General features: G+C 39.4%; 1 protein-coding gene across 1 annotated transcript; it reads right to left on the bottom strand.

Moving 5' to 3' along the window:
- Positions 1–2,018: 2,018 nt before the first annotated feature.
- On the bottom strand, positions 2,019–23,131 carry AFM (afamin). Its single transcript, XM_045998364.1, has 15 exons — positions 22,999–23,131; positions 19,214–19,262; positions 18,775–18,907; positions 17,664–17,875; positions 16,715–16,847; positions 16,015–16,112; positions 15,103–15,232; positions 12,371–12,585; positions 8,634–8,766; positions 6,937–7,034; positions 5,788–5,920; positions 5,049–5,272; positions 4,077–4,209; positions 2,845–2,906; positions 2,019–2,188 (listed from the first exon to the last, which is right to left on the bottom strand). The coding sequence occupies exons 1-14, from the start codon at positions 23,084–23,086 to the stop codon at positions 2,871–2,873; spliced, it is 1,815 nt and encodes a 604-aa protein (XP_045854320.1). The 5' UTR covers positions 23,087–23,131; the 3' UTR covers positions 2,019–2,188; positions 2,845–2,870.
- Between the last annotated feature and the right edge of the window lie 3,364 nt (positions 23,132–26,495).

The raw sequence follows: 26,495 nt of genomic DNA on the forward strand, positions 1-26,495 counted from the left end.
TTAGAGGCTATAATAAGTATCTAGCATTTACCTGAGTGAGTGTGCACATTGAGGCCATGGAAAGGGAGGGATGAAGTCACTGGCAGTTCATAAAAGACACTCGAAGAAAGGGTGTTGGGCACCTGGGTGGCACAGTCAATTAAGCATCTGACTACAGCTCAGGTCATGATCTCAGGGTCCTGGGATTGAACCCCGCCTCAGGCTCCCTGCTCAGCGGGGACTCTGTTTCTCCCTCTCCCTCTGTGCTCTCTCTCTCTCGCTCGCTTGCTCTCTCTTGCTCTCTCTCAAGTAAATAAATAAAATCATTTTTTAAAAAGGTGTTTATTGTCTCCCTGTACGATATGGGACTGATTTCATTTTAACCCAGCAGGTTCCTGGGCCTCTGGTTTCATATCTGTTGTGTCTAGCCCAGTTTTGGACACATAGCTGAACCCACTATTAAGTACCAAACTGAATTACCTAACTGGGCGCTGATTCACTTCTGTTTGTTAAACTGACTATCCAATATCTAAGTGAAACCTTCTTCCTCTTCTCCTCATTAGTAAATGGAAATGTTTGGCAAAATGGCAAAAGGACAAAATAACGTCCCCAAATAAACATCGATTATCTGCTGGTCATGGTAATTCAATGCATTTCTCTCAAGCCTTTGTGAAGTGGAGAGTGTTCTCCACATTATACAAAGAAATGAAGGTCTTGGATTATAGGAACTCGTCGGAGGCCGTACAGGACGTTACTGGCGGCAGGAATTTGATGCCCCACCCCCGCCAGTACTTCCCCTACAACTTTGGCTTAGATTGTAGTGCCTGTCCCATGTGCTCCCACAGCAGGGGACTTCTTCTGTCCCTTTGACATCATATGTGATTGCTTGCTTACTATCCTTCTCCCCTGCCAGCGGGAACCATCTCTGATCGCCTCATGTTTGTATGTGCAGGGTCTGACACACAGTAGGAGTCTAATAATAAATATTTGTTGATGAAATAAATGAAAATCCCAAAGACTACACCATAAATGCTATGCTGAAAGAACTCTGTGACTATTCCCATGCATTATCTCTTAAATGGTCATCATCTTCCATTCCAGACATTGAAGCACTAAAAACTTTGAAAGTTTAGAAAACAGTCAGGATAATCGGGCCACAAGCCCATGACCAACCTTCACTTCCTGGCTTCCCAGTTCCCCCAGCTCCCTCTCCCTAGACATCGCCGACAAGCACTTATATCTCCGATATTAACAGCAATCCCGGCTTGGAAGAGTAAGACAAAAGAGCCATTGTCACTGATGCCTTGGGTGCTCCTCCCTCTCTATGAATGACATCCAACATCCACCCTAGGACATAGGGTGTACAGGTTAAGAATACTGCTCTAGGATTAGAGGACTCAAATGCAAACCCTGGTTCTGCCACTTACCAGTTGTATGACATTAAACGGATGACTCTACAAACAGTTCCCTGCTTGTAACATGGGAATGAGATCTACCTCAAGGGCACCTAAGGGCAGCACAGTCAGTTAAGTAAGTCAGTTAAGTATCTGACTCTTGGTTTTGGTTCAGGCCGCGATCTCGGGGTCATGGGATCAAGCCCCTCGTTGGGCTCTGTGCTCAGCAGAGTGTCTGATTGAGGATTCTCTTTCTCCCTCTCCCTCTGCCCCTCCCACCTGTGCTCACTCTCTCTCTCTCTCTCAAATAAATAAATAAATATTTTTAAAGTAAGGTATCTACTTTATAGAGTCGTTAGGGTTCCATGCATTAAAAAGTACTTCGAGTGATGTTTTGTACATTGAAAACATTCATTGGCAGTGGGGGATGATGGGAGCAGCCACAGCCGGAGGGCTGCCCGGCCTCAGCTCCCCGTGCCCTTCCCAGCAGCAGCAAGAACAAGCATCTGTGAGGGTTCTGTCCACACCACGGCTGCTTCCCAGCCCCGGCTTCTCTGGAGCAGTGTACGTTTGCCAAGGAACTCATGATGCTGATGAAACAAATGCATCCTGATGACTGATTTTGTTATCAAGCTGCACATGACATCAGTCTTTGAGACATAAATTTATGATGTTGTTTATTGCTCGCAACAATAACATGATTTCAGGTAAAGGTTACAGAGGAATCTTTTCACTGCATTCTTCTCAGAAAATAAGATCCACCACAGGAAAGATAGGAAGCAGAGAATTCGGTGTTCCTCTCTTTTCCCCACAACCTGGGAAGCAAAAATAGTATTTAATGCAACGCATGAACGCGAAATCATTTAACTTGGGTGATGGGAAGTCATGTATATTGAAAAGTGTTGAGTGGTAAGGATGTTGTGCTTCTTGTAGACCCAAACCTACTCCCTGGGGTGGTCCAGGCCTCTCTTCCCAGATGCTGAACATCATTTGTTCCTAAAGTTTGTGTACGTGTTTTACCTAAACTGCAGAGGAGAGAGCATCTTTTACATAGCTTTGTGAAATCACAAACATATCGCTTTTCACTTAGGAACACACTGTTGTGGCAAGACTCTTGGACCAGGTTACTGAGGCCTGTCTGCCCATCATCAGCCCTTCTCTCGCTGTCGGTATTCACAGATTTCCATTGCCTCTCCGCTCTGGTCCAGACCGCTGAGTGCAGCAGCAGAGAGGCAGGGGACTGGGTCCCTTTGTCTCCTCGGAAAGCTGCTTGAACATCAAGAAAAGTGCTGCCACGAAACAGGCCACACAGAGTGGTAGAGACCACGAGATGTGAGAGGACCGAGATGGGCGTATGAGGTACAAGGCACGTGGAATGAGCTAGAAACAGACACTGAAGCACCAGAAGGGAAAAGCCCGAGTGACCACACAAGCCACATGTACATTTGGCATTGGACTCAGCAGGAATTACCTTTGGTGGGTTTTATTTTGTGATTCTCAAGCAGCCTGGCTTTTGGCCGCCACCTTGGGCCCCTGAGAGGGGAAAAAAAGAAACAAAAACACATAGAGGAATTTAAGACATGATTATTTAAATTTGGAGACACATGTTGCCTTGAATTTTGGGAAGAACAAGTCAAGCAGTCCCATCTTGTAGAAGGGGAAGATTCAATGAACACCCGTTCTCCAAGTGCCTTTTATGAACTGCCAGTGACCTCATCCCTCCCTTTCCACGACCTCATTGTACACACACACTCTGGTAAATGCTACATACTGATTAACAACCTCAACTTACATGAAACATATATTGCAAAAGCTAATAATCTGAAACACACACACACACACACACACACTTCCCACAGACTAAGCACTCCCTTGGAAAACGTAGAGGGCTCTCCACCTGTGAGCGTGCTTGTCTGTGACCAGGCAGGCAGGATATGAGGGGTCCGAGTTTGTGTGTGTGCACACAAATTGTGAGTCTGGGGCAGAGTGGGAGTTGCTGGGAATGAAATGGTGAGAAAGGAAGTTGGAAATCAGTGAAGAGCTACTTCCAAGCAGCCATCCTCTGGGGCTGGCGTTCACGCGTACCTGAGAACCCACCGCAAGCTGGCAAGAGACGCCAGTCCCTGGAGTGAGAACACTCAGGGAGCATGTCCCCTCTCTTCCCTTCCAAGACATGCACCCCCGCCGACTCCTCACTTCACACACATGGATGCTCACCTGAGGGGCGCTGCAGCAGGGCCCAGGAAGGTGAGCCGGCCACCCCCTGAGAGATTTCGCAAACACCCTTCATGCTCCCCTCTCTTCGGAGCTGATTATGATTTCTTCTGCAAACCAGTCTGGCTATTTGTTTCATTAAACTAATGAGTGATTCAAAGACAGTAAGGACCAAAAGTCTAATTCAAGGATAATGACCCCCATCCTCATTTACAGGTGGTGAAGTACAGCTCGGTGGAAGCTATATGATTAAGATGTCTGGAATCAGACCTGGGTTCTCCTGGCATCTTTTTCTTACACCGTGTGGTTACCAAGGAGACAGTGCCGAGGTCCTTCCACAGGGACATCTGCCTGGGACATCAGGCTCACCGTGCTCCCAGAGGCCTCAGAGACATTGCAGGGAGGACGCAGGGTCCTACTGGGAGTTCGGTTATATTTTGAGGGACCAGGAATACCAGCTGAGTTTCAGCAGAAAAGGAACAGAACTACCTCTTCACAAAAGCAGGCTTCAGGCTCCTCGGCTTTGCAACATTTCGCCACCACGTCCGTGAAGTCTGAGAGCAACGACCGCAGCGCCACCTCTGTAAGCTCAGGCCCTCGCTTCAGCACATTAACAAGAAACCTGGGGCCCGGAGATGCCAAACAGAATTAATTCAAGACTCCTTGCTTAAGCTCCTCTTCCCCAAAACGCTTATCACAATTTCACATGTCTTAGGGGGACTTGACTTAGGAGGGGTATAAAAAGTTAAAATAGTCCACTTCGAAGGAGTCTCCTGAAGCTTTCCTGTTCAACTTGGGGGATGGATTTCAAGCTAACATTCTTCAGAGGGTGAGGTCATTATAAACAAAAATGATATAAAAAATGTGAACATAAATTACATCTTTCTTATGTGCAGTCCTGTGGGTGATGTGATTACTTTTGGTCTTTCTAGAAAATTCATTTTCAAAACAACCTCTATTCCCTTTCCCTCAGTAGCTGAATGCTGTTTCCACTGCACCTGATACAGATACTACCTAAATCCCCCCTTGAAGTCTGATTCTTTCGCATTTGTAACATTGCTTGAGAAGACAAAAGTAAAATTCTTGTCCCTTTTAGGTCTCTCATTTTTTTCAAACGGTAAGCAAGATTCTCAGGGAAAATATGTGACATTCCTTCAAGAAAGTCCAGCTCATTATGAACTTGCCTATGAGCCTTTTTGCTGGCTTCTCTCAGTCACCTTTCCAAATCACAGTGTACTGGACACTCCATGCCTAGCAAAAGAAAAGACTAGCGAGGTATTGGCTTACAAGCAACAGCCATAAAAAGGCTCTGGTGTTTTTCTGGATTGGAGAGAGTGGACAATTTGATGGAAGTAACAGGATTGGAACACCGAAATCAGATGTATTACAGTATGCCTTCTCATTAACACATGACGTGCCTTCAGGCTGAAGAAAAAGATGAGTGGAAGAGAATGTTTATACCTGTCTTTCTTCCTTTGGAGCTCCTCATTATGAGACAGACATAAGTCTGTATGAAAGACAAATAAATCCTGAGGCGTAGATGGAGGTCTGTATGTTTTATCAGCTTCCAAGCCCCCAAAGCAGGGCCTTCTAAAGGCAAAGTTGGTTTTACAACAGTGGTCCACGTCTGGGTTGATGTTCCGATTTTCATTTAGTCCGCATAACTCTCCAAGAACTAAATCCATCTGTCCCAGGGAAAGTCGGAATTTAGATATGAGTTTAAAACTTGAATAGAGTTTTGAAATACGGTTAGAAAAACCGTTAGATTGTTGTATGGTTGTATGGTTAACTGTTAACTGGACTCAGAAAAACCCACGCACTTGTAAGCATGATACTACGTACAAAGTAGAAGCTTGCGTTACAACAAAAATTCAAGCCATTGTAATGCAAGTGCTATAGGTTAATTTCTTGTTAGCACATAACAAATCTGTAATTATGAGCCCTAGAGAGTTTCAAAATTGCCAACTGAGAATGGCAGCCAAACACAGTGGCCCTTTGATTTATTTCTTTCCTAGGGTGTTCTAGGGTATCCTCCAAGATAATCTCCACCCCAGCCCTAAAGAGATACATCCAAGTTGTGATTGGGCAGGAAGTATCAATTCTCTTACTGAGCAGGTGGCGCAAGACTGAATTTGTAACTTTAAAATTACAAAGTTTCTTATATCATTCTGAAACAATAGTATTCCTGTCATTTGCTCACCAAATTGTCAACGCAGGCAAACTCTTCACTCAGTGTGCAGCAGGTGGCCAGAGCTGTCACCATTTCCTTGCCAAGAAACGTCAGTTCTTCAGTGGAGAGCTGGGGAGCTATCTTTGTGAGTTTGATAAGGTAGCTGAAAGAACATTTGTCCGTTTAGTTCTGAACAAACACAGATACCATTTTCCCTTGAAATCCTACTCTTGAAATCCTAACTCTTCAAGGCTAGGGAGAACCAAGGTAAGGACAATGTGAACCTCGGCTTTCTCATAAAATGGCAGAGAACTGTCTCTTCACTCCCTATTTCCCCATACCCTGTCTCCTAGAGTCTGCGTTTTTGGTTTCCTCCTAATTTCATGGTAATCTCAGAAATTTTCAAATTTTCTCATCCTGTCTTACCTGGGAGTATAGGAACTCCTGGACTAGGATGTAAAATATCTTGGCTAGTATGTAAAATTCTGCTTGAAATCCCTTGCATAGTAAATAACATTTTAACGGGAGAATTTAATTAATAGATCCATGTTGGAAAATGATAACCTAAGATGAAGGAAACATATCTTTAATGGGATGAGTTTGAGTTCTCAGCCAACAACCAGATTGCAGAAACAGTTATTTTTTAAGCTCTGTTTTGTTTTAAAGATGTTTGGTTTAAACACACACTATATTACCCTGGTAATTAATTAAGAAAATCCAGAATAAACTGTGTATCACTCATGAATGCTCACAAGAGCACTAAAAAACAAATATTAAAATGTTAAATAAATCCAAAATTATTTCTATAAGCTCAATAAGCTGGGTCCAAAATCTGGGCAAACCATCTTTTCCTTGAGAAATTACAACAAACTGAAGTTTACCCCCCCCCTTCCCAAATGGGGCAGAATCCAGGGAGTTTGGCTAGATATTGACAAAAGCAAGTCTAAGTGAAAACTAAAACATTAGAGAATCAATTTTCTGGAATCTTGTATTTCTTTCATTTCTAGCCTCATTCCTATGACAGCTTGATGCACATTCTTGACTTTTGTGTTTTTATTCTTTCCCAGTTGATGGATTTGCCCATAACTAAAAAACTGAGCTGAATTTTTGACACTTTGTGGCACTCTTTATCTTACTTATCCTCGTCACAAGTGTTAACCAATTCTACAAGCAACTTACTAGTATTTCAAGTCATCTTTCCCCAAATTCTGGAAATGTTCACATTCTCGCTGTACTATCTTGAAGCTTTTCTCAGTTGTTTCATTGAATTTGTATTCCTAAAAATAAGAACAATCATATTTATGAACATTTTCTCTAAAATTTAATCATAAGCTTCATGTCAACTTGTCAAATAGCTTTTACTTGTATAGTATTTTGAAACCATCATTACCATATATTGCTCACTAAATGGAGAGTAGTTTTCTTTATGAGTGGATAAGAATTTAAATCTTTTCAACTATAAATGAAGAGATGGCTTTTACTGGGGCACCTGGGTGGCTCAGTGGGTTAAAGCCTCTGCCTTCGGCTCAGGTCATGATCTCAGGGTCCTGGGATCGAGCCCCACATCGGGCTCTCTGCTAGGCAGGGAGCCTGCTTCCCCCTCTCTCTCTGCCTATCTCTGCCTACTTGTGATCTCTCTCTCTCTGTCAAGTAAATAAATAAAATATTTTTTAAAAGAGAGAGAGAGATGGCTTTTACTAAAATTTGAAACTCCAAATTTTTCATTATGATCCTGTACATTTTTTAGAGCTTTCCAGCTTGCAAAGTATAACTCAAACTTAACCTGACAACGATCACATCTGATAATCACTTTCATGTGGCCAGAGTACTCTCTCATCATTCCGTATAGGAAATCAGCCTTATGAAGTCAAATGTTTTGCCTAGAATGACCCAGCTAGTCGATACTGCTACAGAACCTTTTTAATCATATTTATCTTTATTTTATGTCTTCTTTTCCATCATTTAGAATTGGAACCTAAAACCCCCAATAATTGTCTTCAAATATTTGACAAACTCTATCTCCTCAGCCTAAAATTGGATGTCTACTGAGCGGCAACCAGAGAGAAAGCTACACACCAGCGAATGGTTGTGTGGGACTTACTGCGCCTCCATATAAAAAGAGAATTTTCTAGCACTATGATTCATTTAAGGGTCAGGAGCAGATGGGGCAGAGCTAGTCTGAAAGTCAAGTTCTCTTGCTTCATTGCCCCAATATGAATGGGTACAAACTGGCTTTTATGGTAAGGGGAAGCAATTTTTTAAATTAAGCAAAAGCAATGCATATCAAATGAATGGGAAACAAATCAGATATGTCCAACAATTTCTCTAATACATTAGGAATGCTTATGAGTTGACACTAAAACACACTAAATTCAACAGGAAAATGGATAATGGACATGAACAACTTACAAGAAATTTATAACTACAATAGCTAAAATCACATGGGAAAAACCTATGTTAATTATGGCTACTTCTCAGTGACAGTATCAAAGCTTTCATTTTTATCTTTATAACTTCTGATACTTTCCTAATCATCTTTGACAATCATTTATTACTTTTACAATCTTTAAAAAAATCCTATATGGCTTAATAAAATGCAGAGTACATAAATAAAGATCTAAATGTAAAATATTGAATGGGAAGATTTCTTCTTTTTGCATCAACACACAGAATTAGTAGTTCAAAACATTGTACAGAAACCTAATACATTATCAGTCTTCCCAATGATCAGCCTGCACCGAATTTGAGTACACTCAGATGGATCAATTACATGTCTTACTCCCTAGACTAGAGTAAAACTTTGATGTCAGTTATGAAGTGTTTGTTGTTAGGCTTTGTTTTGTCCAGTTCTGTAAGCCCCGAACGGTGGAACCTACTGCATGGCGGTAACAGTTGGGAGGGTTTTCTGTGTGGCAACACTCTTTCAGAAGGTCCTCGTACACCCCAGCAATTCTTAAAAGCTCCGGTACAGACAGTTCCAGATGTCTTCTTGAGTGTTCATAAAGAAACCTGTGATGTGTACAATGTTTCTAGCATTAGACCTTAGAGAAAGAACAAAATATCAAATCTTGCTATCTCTTAAGCTAGTCTGATCTTAAAACACGGAGTCTGCTTTCAAATGCTAATTTCCTCCTCCAGGGAGTGATTTCAGAGGATATTTTGACTACAGGACATCATTTTACAAAGGTTCTCTTCTGTAGTATATTTTATACTGACAGTGCCTTTACTTGAGAGGACAGAAGGATGAGTTATTCTGAGTTAATTATTAGGAAGATTTATGTGTAAAACATCAGAAATAGTATATCATGCCACCAATACTTTAGAAAAATCATAGTGAGTCTAATTCTGTTGGAAACTGCATTCAAACCTCCAACTTGAGATGGTGGAAATATGGCTTGCTCCCCACTCCAGGGCCATCTTGGGGAGAAACTGGGAAGCAGTTCTGCCCGTAACTTCATCCCATCACTTCTCAAATATGGGAGTCACCACCCCTGGAGTTCTAAGTCATTGGCAGTGGTTTCCATGGCCTCAGTGAGATGCTCCAAGGATACAGGCTGTGTGATTTGGGGAGAAATGAGAAATCAAGTGGAAATAGGCTAACACTTATTAAGCCCTTAGTAGGTGCTAGCACTGGATGGAGCTCTGGGGCGTAAGAGATAAAGAAATGCTACCTACCCTCTGGAAACACGTTTCTCGTTTAACTTCACTTAGTCCTCAAGATCAGTACTAATTTTTAGCTCAAGAAAGGAAGTCTGAGACCGGGGAAGCACTTTGCTACTAATGGAAGTGTAATATGTGAGCCCAGTTCTAGTAGGATGCTTACTTCATTCTTCTCTAAATCAAGCTGACTCTCTTTGCAGGAGAGGGATGTTTTCTCTAAGCACCAAGCTGTGTTCTTTACAATCATCTTTATAATAAAATCTTATGGAGGCTCCTTGGTGGCTAAGTTGGCTAAGCGTCAGCCCGTGGTTCTGTGATCCCAGGGTCCTGGGATTGAGCCCCACATGGGGATCCCTGTTCAGCAGAGAGTCTGCTTCTCCCTCTCCCTCTGCCCCTAGCCCTGCTCACTCTCTTTCTCTCAAATAAATAAATAAAATCTTAAAAAAAAATCTTATCTACCCATCCATTCAAAATAAGCTGCAATACCTCACAAAATTTCTCAATTCCAGGGAACTCTGCGTCCATTTTTGGTTCACAGGCTTTGATTCTCCTGATTAATCTTGGTGTTTCTGACACTGTCTCTTCTGCTTCCCCACCTGCCATCTCAATCCTATTTGTGTGATATATTCGCAGACCCTAACACAACTGCATTTACCCTTCAGAGAATCAAGGGCTATTCTTAAAATCTGATATAAGCCATGGATGTTTCTACAGGAATGAAATAAAAAAAAATTAAAAAAAAAACACCTGCCAACAGAAATTCCTAGAAGCGTACCCTAGCCTGGAGGCCCCATTGTGATCTTGTGTCAAATGCTGCACCTTAAAACTCTGTTTCTGGCTCAGCATGCTCAGGGTTGCTCTGTGATTTCTCCTCAAACACTATGTTGTAACGTGGTGGTGATGATGAACATGACGATGGTGATGATGATTTAAGAAAATTGCTTCCATTCGGTGAGCACGTGCCAGATAGGAGTGAAACACACTACCTCTAACATTTTGTTCAGTTTGAGTTAATAACCCCAACTCATGAGAAACAACAGAACACAGTGGCTGGGTTCTAAGAGTGAGACTCTGGAGCCAGGCAGCTCGCATTCGAATCCTGACCCCACCACATATTATCGGTGTCACTGGGGAGCAAGTTACTTAACTTCTGTGTTTCCATCTCCTTACCTATAAAATGAGGACAATAAAAGCATCCCAACCACAGAGGGTTGTTTCAAAAATTAAATTGGTTAGTAGATGAAAAACATTTAACATTCGGTAAATTTTCCCTAATCTCCGTCCTCCAGAGTTCTGGGTTCACATACAAAATTGTCTCATGATAATTGGGACCACATGGATGGACCCGGAGGGTGTTGTGCCAAATGAAATAAGTCAGACTGAGAAAGACAAATACCATATGATTCCACTCATAAGTGGAATGTTAAAAAAAAAAGACTACAAACAAATGAATAAACAAAAAGTGGAATTAGACCTATAAATACACAGGACAAACTGATGGCTGCTGGAGTCGGGAGGGATGGGCAAAATAGGTGAAGGGGAGTGGGAACTACAGGCTTCCAGTTATGGAATGAATCCGTCGTGAGAGTAAAAGGCACAGAGCAGGGAATCTAGTGAATGGATATGTAATAACGGTGTGTGGGATCAGAGGACAGCTACACTTGGTGATGAGCCTACTATAATGTGTAAACTTGTCAAATCACTATGGTGCACACCTGAAACTAATGTAACATTGTGTGTCAACTAGACTCAAGTAAACAGAAATTGTTTCGTGGTCTTCCCAGTTAGTTACTTCATGTGTACCTCAGAGTCAGTGCGTCAGATGCAAACATATCTTTCCCACAAAACCTTCAACCCATACTTCCCATCTCATTGAATCTGAGAACTACTTACCCAACCACCTAAGCCCCAAACTGGGATTCATTCCAGATGAAGTTTCTAAAAGACAAAAGTGATTTTGTCCTTCCTTATTCTTCAGTGAAAGCCCTTCAGTGGCATCTCGTTACTTAGCACGCCTGCATGATCTGACCGCACATACTTCTCACTACCCTCCTCTCTCACTGCAAACACCCTACACAAATTCACAAACTCACCAAGTGGTTTTATACTTCTATCCATGATCTCCCCCTTCTGTCTAGATTACCAAAATGTCTTTAAGCACCTCTTCCCTATCAAGCCTTTCCAGGTTTCCCTGGAAACCTCCTCTGTCTTTACATTATGGATTGCACAGTGCTATCAGAAATAAAAGGACATGTCATGCACTCATTTATTTATAAGTCTGTCTCTTCCCCCATGGCATTCCCTGTTGATGAAAGCTTACTGTGGATAAAAGCCCTGTCTAACCTCGTATAGTGCCTGGATTAGGTTTCATTGCCAATAAGCTTGGAATGAATGAATATTCCTATATGAATTTTATGTATGATGATTAACTTGTTCTAGTGACCCAACCAGGTCTCAAATCCTGTCCCTTTGGCTCTAAGTCCACTAGATTTCCTTGAACAGCTGTGGAGTGGCCTACCATGGCAGTTCAGCCCACAACTTCCTAGACCAGACCTCCTCTGGTCAAATCCTTACTCAGCCAGCTTTTAGCTGTGACCCTTCAACAAGTGACTTAGCTGCTCTGTACCTCCATTTACTTATCTGAAACAATGGGGGAACTCATACTGGTGTCACATGACTGTTGTGAGAATTAAAACAGATCATCTGCATGGAGGATCAAGCCCATTGTCTGGCACATATCAAGTACTCAATAAATGTTAGCCGTCCTGGGAATCACACAGTTGCATCTCCTTAAAATCAGGTGAAAATACCATAGTCTGTAACCATCATTTTTTAAAATTATGTGGTACCCAATGATTTGAATGGTTCCCATTCCTTCCACCCAAATTAGCCAAAATAGGTCAAACCATAAGTTTCTGTTTGCCTTAGAAATTTCAGTATAGGTTTATGTTACTCAGCCATGAAGATCGTTTGATTAGCATCTCGCTCTTCACACACATTTTCGCTTTCAGTAAATTTCGCTTCTCTTAGAGCTAAGTCCTCTGGTCTATCGTCTTTATTCGAGGCAATGATGCACTCGCCACGCTCTGGTATTTTCTTTTCACAGCACTCTTTGATTTTGCTGGAGATGGAATCTTGTTTGGAGCAAATATGGTTCATAACCTTGCTCTGTATGACAGAAGAATGGAAAATTACTTAATTCTCATCATTCCTTCAGGGCTGGATTTTCCTTCGTAATGAAATGATTGCATACACAACCAACCATGAGCCTCACATCTGGATTCACATCAACACACAAAATTATTCATCAGATAATTTGAGAATAACATTTAAATTTTGTCTTGATGTAATACACATGAAGTTTTCACATGAAGGCAAGTTTTATTGCTGAAGATTTTAAATGATATAATTATGAAAATAGACTCTCCTATAAATTCCCATTTTATTGTTAAATATTAACCTTTCAAATACTTCACTCCTAATCCCTGATATATTGGCATTTTAAATTCTGTGTTATTTCTTTCCCTTTAAATGAAGGCCACCAAAGACATGTGACTAGAACATCTATAATCCTAGATGTCTTTTCTCGTGCCCTGGAACTATATGGCCAAGCACATAGCAGAAACTCAGTAAGTATTTTCTAAGTAAATAAGCATTCATAAGTGAATGACAAAATGATTAACAAATGGACTATCAGAGCAACTACCAGGAGGTGACTCTCAAACACAAGAAGCTATCCTACTCACTGTTACCATTTCCCCGTGGCTATTATTAATTTGAAGCTGTTCAAATTGTGAAATGATATACAAAACAAAAACCCTTACTGTATCCTCTCTCCACTCTCCAGCCTAATTCTGACCTCCATGGGAAACAGTGGGAACTAGGGGAGAAGATGAAGTTTTCTTATTTACACATTCGTTGGGTAATTTTTTAACAGCTGTTCTGCCCCTCATCTCTTCTCCAGACTCCCCGGTATGAGTCTGCACATTGTCCTTCTTTCTGTTCCACTTTCACATGTACTATGTGGAGTTTCAGAAAACACGAAGTTATTCCAGGCCTCTCTGACTGTGCCTGAGCTGGTCTTCCTCTCCTTCTGGTGAACACGGAGGATGAAGGATGGGATAAAGCTCTGGGCTGAAGCAAAAAACGGGACGTGGTTTGTTGGCACCACATGTCCAACAAACCAGATAGAACCAGGAAGTCAATCCTTGCAGACAGATACGCATTTTCCTGAAGGCCATCACTCTTTTGAGCAGCACATCTCTTCAATGTCTGGAATTCACTTCTATTTGGAATAAACTACAATTTAATGACTCTTATTCCTTCACGAAGGCATTATAAAGAGACATCAAAGTCATCATACTATCTCTTAGTTTCAGCTCCAAGCTTCACAGAAAATCCTCCATTGTATTCTAATTCACTATATAACATGTAACATTATAAAACACACATTGCCATAACCAAACAATACAAAAATACTGGGTGAGATTGTTTTTACTTGAAGTCCGATGAAGGACAAAATAATCCTTGGGGACATCTGTTGTCCACTGCTTGAAATAAAATGTGAACATACAGTTTCACTGTGAATTTAAAAAAGTAAAACTAATTAAAAGTCACTAAGAAAAAGTCTCATTTCAACTAAGAAGGCAGGATTTTTTTCTTTCTGTTTAAAGATTTACTTGTTAATTTATTTAACAGCTGCAGGGAGAGGAAAAGAGGGGAAGAGAGAGAGCAGGAGGAGGGAAGAGAGGGAGGGGTATAAGCAGACTCCTTGCTGAGTGGGGAGCCTGGGGCAGGGCTTGATCCCAGGACTCCAAGGTTGTGACCTGAGCCAAAATTAAGAGTTGAAAGCTTAACTGACTGAGCCACCCAGGCACCCCAGAAGGTGAGATATTTTTAATGAAATTGTGTTACTTTTGTGTGCATGAACAACTTAAACGAAGTCGATGATATATTTACCAGTACATGCCCTTAGAAAATCACTTTAAGGAATAATGTAAGATTTATTTTAAATTAACATCTCCACTTATTTGACAAGACTGCTCTGAAATCGCTTGAGGAAACCCAGAGAAAGCAGTTCTTAAAAATATGATGGTAAAAATTGTTCTCTGAGTTTTACTACTTAATGTCTAATATCTCTAAAAGAAGATGTGCAATAGTAAAGAAAACTTCAATCTGCCTTAAGTGATTCTAAATTCCTAAAGTTTTACGGCAAGTACATTTAACCGTGTAAAATAGAATCTGTTGAGCTCTCTCACAATAATCCCATGTAGAAAAAACCCTAAAAGTTTTAGTTGAGCTTATTTGTTAATATTTTATTTTTTATTTTATTTAGTTTATGTTATCATTTAACAATGTATTAACATTCTTTCTTAAGATGTATTTATTTATTTGAGAGAGAGAGCAGGGTGAAGGGGCAGTGGGAGAGGGAAAGAGAGACTCCTCAAGCAGAGCCCTGCTGATCAGGAAGCCCAAAGCTGGATGGGGCAAGGGAGAGGGGCAATCCCTGGACCCTGAGACCATGACCTGATCCGCTGAACTCACTGAGCCACGCAAGCATCCCTTATGAGCATTCTTGTTTCGTGTGGTAAATGAAGTACCACGTATCAGGGCAACTTCAGAATTAAAAAAAAAAAAATGGCTCCCCCAAATCACCATCTGCACTTGGCTCGAGAGAATATTTACCCTGTCACGGATACACTGTACGGCATCCCCTTCACAGCATCCATCGTACTTGGAAGAAACATCTTTTAGGAGGGACATAAGTTCCTTAAATTCAATCCTGGGAAACTTTTGACTAAGTATAGCAACATTTCTGGAAAAAAGAATTGATAAACCACTGTAACAACTCAAACAGCAAGTAAGGCAAGGGGGACTTCTTTGCTGGTAAAATATAAACAGCTGCAGTGAGAATTGGAACTCTTGTTTTATTCACAGATATCTGTACCAAAGAGCTGTTTACATGTGGCACAGCCCGCAGGATCACTCAGCAACTCTGAGACTGATATTTTGAGTCCTGGACCAAGAGCAGGATAAAAAGCTCTGAGGTATATATTCGCCTCCATAATTTTTTATAGCAAAACACATTTTTATCAGGATCACAGCTTCCTGCTGTGAGCCCATGGCAGGGATAGATAATCCATTCCAGAACTCTTTCCTGTTGATCTATTTGAGATCTCGGAGTTTTTCTCAAGGCATTGCAATAATAGCACCATTACTAATTGGTCAAGATGAGCACTGGAGATAAAATTTATCCTTTTAATGTTGTCTCCTAGTCATTAAAGTCAAAGACTGGAGTATATCCCATCGAAAGCACTTGGAGGTTTTAAAACCCTCGTTGGGAACTCTCAGACCAATTCAGATTCCCAACGAACCAAAGCATATCTCAGAAGTAACCCTCTTTCTCTCTAGAGTCTCTCCACCTCCCAGATCTTCCCTCGTTCTGATCTAATGTCCTGTTTCTAGGTTATCCATGTGGACTGAGAACTACCTCAACACCCGTGGAGAAAAATAAAGATGAAAGTCATCAACAATTTTACAAAAATGGGACACAGAGGAGAAAATATAAGCAAAGACAAGATTCATATTAAAACTCACATCAATCCTAAGACTTGCGGTCCAAACTTCATAAGTGCCCCACAAACAGTTTTTTGAAAAGAAGATGATGCTTTTAAATATTGTATGACAGGTTCTGCCTGAAGGAGAAAAAGAAAATTCTATTAAAGCAAAAACAAAATCCCACTATTCTCTTATTTCTTAACTATATCTCAATCAAATTTTCAAAATTAGCTCAGAAATAGAAAAATCTATGGGATTTTTATCCTAATACATTTATATATCAAAAGACACATGCATTCGTGGCACATTCTAAAGTTAGGCCTGCCTTCCTGATGACTGAATTATGCTTGGTAGGAAGGTAAGTGGTACAGTGTGCTGTGAGCTTGTCCATCTCTAATGGGATGATTGAATTTTATGGATAGCCAAAAGAGTTTGTCCAGAATAAAAGATAAATGCCATTTTTAGCCTAGATATTCACTCACTAGGGCTCTCTTCCAATTTAGAAGGAAGACAATGCTAGAAGACAGACCCTGGAAATAGGCGATTGTCTTTCAAGGGTCTCAAGTATTAAGAAATTTAGATCAGCAGCACGTGGACAAAGGGTTGAAAACACCAGTGAAAGTGGCAAGAAAATGGCTGATAAATGGTAAACGTCCCTTTGCTATAATTCGAGTTTCACTAAGGATCTACAGTGTGGGGTGACTCCTTATCATTTTAATGAAATAAGTACAATACTCACCTTTGTCCGAAAGCAATTAGCTTTGTCTTGTTCTTCACAACAAGTTTTAGTCATCTCCTCGAAACGAGCAGCAACAGTTAGAAGCGTAGGGGCAAAAACAAAGGGGTTCCTTCTGGAAACTTCATAGATATAACTATAAAAGAAAAAAGAAGGAAGGAGGGAAAGGGCTGTAAAGCAGGTAAGAATTTTTTTAAAAAATGGTAGACAAGGAATGGGAAGAAAAGGGAAGGGAATGGAAAGATAGGAAAAGATGAGAAGATCAAGTTAAAAAACCGAAAGAAGGACTTCTCATGATGGAAGCCTTCAATATAAGGCAGCATTATCCACTCTCTAGTAAAAGTTGCCAATTAAGTTGCCAACCCCCAAATCAGAGTGAGGATTACAGTTTTCATCCTGAACACTCATCATGTGGCTGCTGCCATACGATCAGTAGCTTTCCCTTCCACATTCAAAGAAAAGCTACCTGTGCACATGCCATCTGAGATTCGGGGATTTTATTGACTTATGTTCAAATCCACTTGTAATTTAAGTTTCAGTGAGCACACCAGCTTTCCAGAAAAAGTCTCTACTTCTGTAATTACTGCACTATTGCAAACAGATTTTTTATAAACTCCCATTGATTTAATGTTTACTGTCAGTAAAAGCTACACCTTCCCTTTGGGAAAAGTAGATCATTCCCTGCAGGAGCAATTTGGCACCATGCACACACTCTGTTCTAGGGCTTACCACATTAGAAAGGTATGTGTCTTTATTGAAAGGAACTGGAAAGTCGATTTCATATCTTATTCATATTTTTATCCTCAACACTGAACACAGAATGTGACCCACAATGCCCACTGAATGAATGAATCCATCAATGAAACTAGCTATGTTCCTTTGGAAAAGATACTGGACTCGACCTAAGAATAATTCTCCCGTTAGGTAATTCTACTGCTAAAAGAAAACTTACTTGTTTAGAAAAGATTCTCTGTTATTTTTATAAGTCTGGCATTTCTCTTCAGGATCCAGGGTAGGAAGAGGAGGCAGAAATCCTACATCAGCTTTCTTATTATGGAAGAAACAAAGTTTTCTTTCCAAGTTGACCTTACTGCAGCAGTGTGAAAAATTATGTTTTTGTGGTAGTCCCTCCAGAGTACATATATTTTCCAATAAAACATCGTTCTGGACAATGGAAAAGTAAGACATCTTTTATTCATTGAAAGTTGTTCAGCCTTCTGGGATGACACAGTGACTACAATGAGTGATGAGTGTCACCCTCAGGAAAGAGATTCCAATTTCCCCAGAATTACCAATAAGGCATTGTTACCCACACCTGTGACAACCATCCCACCCTCTGGGGAACTTTTTCTACCCCATCCTGGCTCCCTTTAATCTCTTACCCCTTCTTTGCTACTTACATGTCCCTTATATGACAGCTTTTGTCCTTTTCTCTCAAGGTGATAAGGTCAGAGTGTGACTGTGTTGGTAAAGTATTAACAGTAGTGTTTCATAATAGTCTTCTAGAAATGCAGATAGTGGGGTGCCTGGGTGGCTCAGTCCATGAAGCATCTGCTTTTGGTTCAGGTCATGATCCCAGAGTCCCGGGATCTAGCCCCATGTTGGGCTCCCTGCTCAGCAAAGAGTCTACTTCTCCCTCTACCTACTCCCGCTCTCCCTTTCTCTCTCAAATAAATAAATAAATTCTTAAAAAAAATAAAAATGCAGATGGTGACTCTATTTGGTAGTGGCCCAGAGAAGGGGATGTGACAACTGAGCATATATTGAGACAGGCAGCTAAGGAGGGCACCTCTGTACTTCTGTGCACGTTGTCAGACTATTGGCTGCCTCCCTGCCTGTATACCCATGGCGTGGACTGCAATCTCATAGCCAGTTCCTCCTGTGCACCGTGGTACAGAATTGCATCTCTCCAAGGTAAGTGTCTTATCTTAAATCCCAAAGTCAGGCAAAAAAAAAAAAAATATGGGGGCATAGAGCACCTCTTTCTTTTAATATTTCAAGCCAAAACTTCTCTGTGTAACAAATTAGCTTATTTGTTTAGGAAATGCGAACAATTTACTTACAGCTGATTTGGAACACATTGGGAGTGTCCTGTCACCCAAGCATTTATCTCGGTATTCCGTCATGGCGTTCACCAACACTTCTACTTCTTCAAAGGAGGCCTCCTGAATGTGTTGAGCGAATACGATGATAGTGCTACAAGAGTCCACACAGAACACACGATGACCACTTGTGGAATTGCCACTTCGGTCCAACAAAAACTCATAGAAACATTCACTTGCTGACCAGACAGGAAATTATCAAAGTGTGAGGGCTACAAATTTTACAATTTCTTGACAATTCAGATGCCTCATCTGAATCTTATGAGTGATACTGTATTTACTTTTTAAAGACAGCTTCTATTTAATGGAATTACATTTGAGAAGCATTAACATTTCTGGAATATATCAGAGAAGATCATGTAAACACCATCATCATCAGAACTAGTTTAAGGAAACTCACATATATCCAACATTGTCCTCTATAAATTTCTGGGTGATACTGACATCATCTGAAAAGCAAAGATATATAGGTTATTATGTATTCTGTATTTGAGAATTTTCCCACCAAATAACCATACATGATGTCTACATTTACAAAGTATAGAATAGAAAACTAATTGTAGAAAGTAATTTGGCATACTTAACAAGGAGAGAAATCCTACGAACCAAATTTGAGATCTTGATCATAGCTTGCTATGTACTCAAGAGATATTCATTAAGTTGAATTGGCTTGAATTAGTTTCAAACGGGCCAGACTCCAGATTTGCTATTGATGCCTCCCCAGTACAAATGTCAAGTCCAAGCACCATTTTCGTACTAAGTACTTATCACGTATGACTAGGAAAGCAACATGAAGATTAACCGAAACAGGATGCACTATTACTACAGGGCCCAACAAGAGATGCCACCGTGTGCTAGTAGTCAGTATAGTTTATAGTGCTAGCTAGACACAGATATTTAGATAATCTCTAGTCTAGTCTAAAATCACTGATTCCCTCCCGAGGAGCATATATTAATCAGAGCACACCTATATTTGTCCACATAGACTACTTTTATGGAGTCCTTACTTTTGCAAGATATTGTGCTGGACAATATGAGGCAATCAGTGATAATTAAGACATCTTCTAAGTACCCTCATAGTGCAAGAGACTTATGAACATGACTATAATCCAATTTAGAATGTACATGACATTCTAAAGGAATGTGGGTAAGTTTAAGACAGGAATGCTTTATGATGCTTGGATGAGAAACCAGAAAAGGATTATAGCAAGAGTGGCATAGGAGTTGAGTCTGAAAAAAATGTACAAGATTTCAGCCAGGAGAGAAATAAGAAGGTTCATCTCTCTGTATGGAGAGAATAATGTGAGGGAAATTACAAAGGTAAGAAATGTTGGGATGTATTTAGAGAAAGTCAATTAATCCACTTTCATGAGAGACTGGGTCATAAAGAAGAGCAGAAACTAGGATAGAAGGGACTTGGATCCATATTTTGAGGGTCTTGCATATAAAGCCCAGGAGCTTGGGCTTCAATTAGAAGCTATGAAGAGCCACTGAAAATGTTTATATAGAATATTAATATGATTATTTCTTTTTTAATTGAAATATCATTAACATACAGTATTATATTAGTTTCAGGCATATAACATATGGATCTGGCAATTCTACATATTACTCAGTGCTCACCACAATAAATAGAGTCACCATCAGTCACCTATACAACATTATTACCATATTATTGACTATATTTCTAGGCTGTGCTTTTCATCTCCACGACTGATTTATTTTATGACTGACGTTTGCACCTCTTAATCCCATTTATTTATTTCACCCATTCCTTCACCCACGTCTCTTTGGCAACCACCAGTTTGGTCTCTGTATTTATGAGTCTGGGTTTTTTGTTTGTTTATTTTGTACTTTATATTAAACATTAAAGTGAAATCATATGGTGTTTGTCTTTCTCAATCTGACTAATTTCACATAGTGTAATACCCCCAAGGTCCATCCATGTTGTCACAAATGGCAAGATCTCATTCTTTTTCATGGCTGAGTAATACTCCATGTATAACACCACATCTTTATGCACTCCTCTATTGATGGACACGTGGGTTGCTTTTATATTCTGGCCATTGCAAATAATGTTGCAATACACATAGGCATACATAAATCTCTTCAAATTAGTATTTTCATTTTCCTTGGGTAAATACCCAGTAGTGGCATTACTGGATCATATGGTATTTTTAATTTTTCAAGAAACCTGCACACACTGTTTTCCACAGTGGCTGCACCAATTCACATTCCCACTGACAGCGTATCAGTGTTTATTTTAATCCATATCCTCACCAACACTTACTATTTCTTATCTAATTTATACGCAACCACAAAAGACCCTGAATAGCCAAAGCAATCTTGAGAAAGAAGAACAACTGGACATATCACCATCCAGAAATCAAGATAAACTACAAAGTTGTGATAATCAGAATAGTGTGGTACTGGCACAAAACCGACATACAGATCAATGGAACAGAATTGAAAGCCCAAAAATAAACCTACATTTATATGGTCACATATAACATGGGACAAAAGAAGACAAGAATATACAATAGAGAAAAAGTCTCTTCAATAAATGGTGTTGGGGAAACTGAACACTACATGCAAAAGAATGAAACTGGACCTCTTTCTAACATCATACACAAAAATAAACTCAAATGGAATAAAGACCTAAATGTAAGACCTGAAGTTATAAAATCCCTAGAAGAAAACATAGGCAGTAATCTCTCTGACATCAGGCTTAGCAACGTTTTTCTAGCTATGTCTCTGAAGGCAAGGGAAGCAAAAGCAAAAATAAACTATTGAGACTATATCAAAATAATAACATTTATACAGAGAAGTAAACCATGAACAAGATTAAAAGGCAGCCTACTGAATGGGAGAAGCTACTCGCAAATGATATATTCAGTAAGGAGTTAATATCCAAAATACATAAAGAGCTTATACAATTCAATACTAAAAAACTCCCATGCAGTCCAAGTAAAAAAATGGGCAGTGAATCTGAATAGACATCTTCCAAAGAAGACATACAGATCACAAGATGCATGAAGAGATTCCCAACATCATTAGTAAGCAGGGAAACACAAATCAAAACCACAATGAGGTATCACCTAATATGATTATTACTATATGCTAAGAAATACTGGCCAGGTAGTAGTATATCTAATATGCAGGGAATTAGAAATAGACACAATGCCTGACAAAGAGAAAGTGACAAGAACTATTTGTCAAATAGATGGGTGAGAGAATGAATGGTTGGATAGGGGGAAAAAAAAAAAGCCCATTAGGGGACTTTTGCAATTGTTCTCTTAAGAAATCAGCAAGACATGAATTTTGTTAAGAGTAATGGAAATGTAAAGGAAAGCATAAATAAAAAATATATTGAAGAGACAAAAATCTACAGGGTTTTTGAAGAAGTCATTACAAGGGGCAAAGGAGAAGAATTCAAAAATGACCATTCTCTCAGCCCAGTGACCGGTCTCACTAGCAGGCACTGTGGGGGTATGAAATTAAGTCAGACACAGATCACATCTTCAGGGCACTGAGATGCTTATGGAACTTTTGTGCAAGTTACCAAAAAGTCCTTCATTCATGCCAGAGCGATTACAAAAGGACACCTCCTCTAAACAACTGAAGTTCAAAATATTCCCCCTTTGGGAAGAAAACATATATATAAGTTTTCTTCCCCAGGCTGACACTGCCTTGGCCAGATTTATGAGTATGTACAAACTTTACGATATCTATAAAATATATAAATATTTTGATATTTATATATAATATAAAAGGGTCCTGCATAGTTTTTGCCACCTAGTTAGGAGATACGTTGGACAACCAAAGAATATAGAAAAATCCCAACTCATACCTCATATCCCACTGTTAATATACACTAAATACATTTGTAAGAAATACTAGTATTTTTAAATACTAATTATATATCCCAGCAACACTTTCTATACTGCCATAAAGCTGGTGACCATGTGCTGGGTGGGATAACCACTATCTCTGTTCATAGATTGGGTAACATGACCATGAAAATACAAAATTTGGGAAGGTTAGTTCAGGATATGTGACCAGTATATATAAGCTCATGAGAGTGAGGGGAAAATGAAAAATTAAATTGAAATAAAACAAGGTTAAAAAATAAGAAATTATCCCAACCTAGACATTCCTTAGCTAATATACAAGTAAATTTCTTACCTACATCTTGAGGCTGTGTGGGTAGGGTTAGGGATTCAGGCACAAAGAACAGGAAAATAACAAAACCTGTAAGTTTTAACTGTTTCATTTTTTTAGAAATTACATTCACAAAAGAAAGTAATGTAACTGAGGAAGATCAAGTTTTTATATTATTCTTTGACACTATTAGTAAAAAAGTAACCTGTTTAACCTATTTCTCATATACCTCACGTTGGATTTTTATTTGATCACCTGCAGATTGTTTTTGCTAATTATTAACTAAGAAAAAAATTATCTCTGTGTTTTACTAGAAAAATCTATTGAGTTAGAAAAAAAGTCCACAGGTTAAGTATGCACAATACCTAATCAAATAGACAACCCTCCAAAAAAAATCTTAAAACTTTGCAAATGCTAAAGTAAAAGGGACTAGGGAACAAATAATTCACCAAAGAGAAAGCACAACTAGAAAGATGCTAGGTTTCATTAGAAATCAAATCAAAGAAAGTTAAATTTTAAAAAGCATTTTTAAATACCTTACATACCTGATAGAATTAGAAAAAAGAAAATAATTAAGAAGTCTAATTCTAGAAAATGTATAGTAAAACAAATCTCATATAATCAAAGCTTTTGGAAAAGCAGATTATAACAAAGACCAATAGTCTTGAAAATATTCATATTATTTGAGCCAATCACTCAAATGCTGAAAATCTACACTAAGAATATAGTCCTAAATATGGAAATGTTTGTAAGTACATGATAAACAGGAAATGGATTGTTTTAGTTATGTCAAGTAAAAAGACCCAAAAACAGTAGCAACCAAGTAGTAAGGAGCATAGTTTGTGTCCACATTTTGGGTTCTAAACACTGTTCTCTAAAGATTTTGAGCTTCTCAGAAAAATAAATAATTCCAGAGCTGGAACATGAAAAATAGAAGATGAGCTGAGAACATGGTGCCAGAAACTAAGGAAGTACTCAAAAATTGATGGGGTCATACGCCAAAGAGTTAAAAGCCAATGGGACAATTTGACATAATAAATAATGACAGGAGTACATTATAACCCATTATGTTTTTTAAAAAGTTTTTATGAGTTTTTGGATCTATATCCATCCAAAATTAAAACAAAAGCAGGGAAAGGGAAAAGCTCTTCTCTACAGAAGAATGCCAACTAATAAATGTAGCTAGAAACAAAGCATCATAGTTCATAACACCATAGTGTACACTCAGCAGTGATATAGGTATGCTGGGTACTATTAGTCTTTGTAACTAATGAATATAAAGAATATTAATAACAGGGGAAATATTTGCTACATAATATTTGGAGAAAGAGTAGAAACTAAAATTGTTTATGTTATGTGTAGACGGTGGTAATGTGAATGGACCTATTGTCATAAGAAAGGGAGAGGAGAGAAGAGACTGGAGAGAGAGAGAGAGAAGACAGAGTATATTATGGGCAATCAAGAGAGAAAGATACAACCATTTCAAATCGCTATCTATACACTGGGATAATTCCAAATAGATCAGACATCCAAATGTAAATAGGAAGAGCAAACAAACATAAAAGTACTGGAAAAAACACAAGTGAAGTGGGAACATTTTTTCTATGATGTGAAATCCAGAAACGGTAGTTAAGTTCAACTACATAAAAAGAAATTTCAATATTTTACATGGAAAAATGCTGTAGGCAAAGTCAAGTCAGAGGAGAAACCAACAAATGATAGCTGCGATCTGTATCATACCAGGAGCTCTGAGGAGGCAAAAAAAAAAAACAACCAACAATCTGGTAGAAAAATAGTAAAATGATCTGAGCAAATAACACACAAGAAGGAAAAACCTAAAGGGTTTTAAACATAAAAAAAAAAATATTCTCCTAATTAGAGAAATCACATCTGGGGCGCCTGGGTGGCTCAGTGTAAAGCCTCTGCCTTCGGCTCAGGTCATGGTCTCAGGGTCCTGGGATCGAGCCCCGCATCGGGCTCTCTGCTTACCTGTGAGCCTGCTTCCTCCTCTCTCTCTGCCTGCTGTGATCTCCATCTGACAAATAAATAAATAAATCTTTAAAAAGAGAGAGAGAGAGAGAAATCACATCTCAACAACATCACAGCAGCCTGTCTCATTTATACGATTGGCAGGAATCTAAAAGTTTAGTAACATTCTGTGAGGCTAAAACTGGGATATAGTTTCTATCATCCATTGCCCATGGGAATGCAAAATGGTGGCAAAGATCTACAGAGAAGAATTTGGCGGTATCTAGAAATACATGCATTTGTCCCCTGAACCAGCAAATTTTCTGGGAGGTACTTATCCTAAAAATACACTGCTAATATTTCTAAATGACCGAAGCACTAGGTTAGTCATCATGGCACTATATGTAATAGAAAAAATTGGAAATCAAATCCCCATCAATAGAAGCTCAGTTCATAGACTATAACATATCCACACAAAGAAATTCTATGAAACTGTTTAAAAGCACTGGAAAAAAAAACCTTATCCATCATATGGGGTGATTGCCAAGATTATGTTTTTAAGTGAAAAAAACAAGGTATAGAACAAATAAGGAGGGGCGCCTGGGTGGCTCAGTGGGTTAAGTCTCTGCCTTTGGCTCAGGTCATGGTCTCAGGGTCCTGGAATCAAGCCCTACATCAGGCTCTCTGCTCAGCATGGAGCCTCCTTCCCTCTCTCTCTCTACCTGCCTCTGCCTACTTGTGATCTCTCTCTCTCTCTCTCTCTGTGTCAAATAAATAAATAAAATCTTAAAAAAAAAGAACAATATAAGGAATGTGTTATGTCTCATGTCACAAAGATAGAATGATGTCATAAGAACATATTTAAAGGGCACCTGGGTGGCTCAGTGGTTAAGCCACTGTCTTCGGCTCAGGTCATGATCTCAGGGTCCTGGGATCAAGTTCCACATCGGGCTCTCTGCTCAGCAGGGAGCCTGCTTCCCTCTCTCTCTCTGCCTGCCTCTCTATCTACTTGTGATCTCTCTCTGTCAAACAAATAAATAAAATATAAAAAATGCTAAAAAGAACATATTTAAATACATACTTTCTTAGATATTAAAAATAAAGAACAGAATGATTAAACTAAGAATTAAGAAAAGCTGTTATCTGTATGAGGAGGGGAAAAAGTGAGACTAGGGTAGATGGCATGTCTAAGTCAGTTCAGACAGCTATAATGAAATGCCATAAACTGGGTTGCTTGTACACAACAGAATTATATTTCTCACACATCTGGAAGCTGTGGTCTGCACCAGGGCACCAGTGTGGTGCAGTTCTACTGAGAGCTCTCACAGGCTGCAGGCTGCTGGCTTCCGCGGGTATCCTCATGTGACAGAAAGAGGGTTATCAGGGTAACACTGGCCCCATAGACTGAATTGGAAAATATTCTCTTCTCTTAATTTTCTGGAAGCATTTGTGTAGAATCAGTATTATTTCTTCCTGAAATGTTTAGTAGAATTAACCAGTGAAGCCTGAAGTTTTCCTTGTGGGAATGACCTTATTTTAACTATATTTCCATT

The sequence above is a fragment of the Meles meles genome, chromosome 2 (genome assembly GCF_922984935.1).
Source record: "Meles meles chromosome 2, mMelMel3.1 paternal haplotype, whole genome shotgun sequence".
NCBI lineage: Eukaryota > Metazoa > Chordata > Mammalia > Carnivora > Mustelidae > Meles > Meles meles.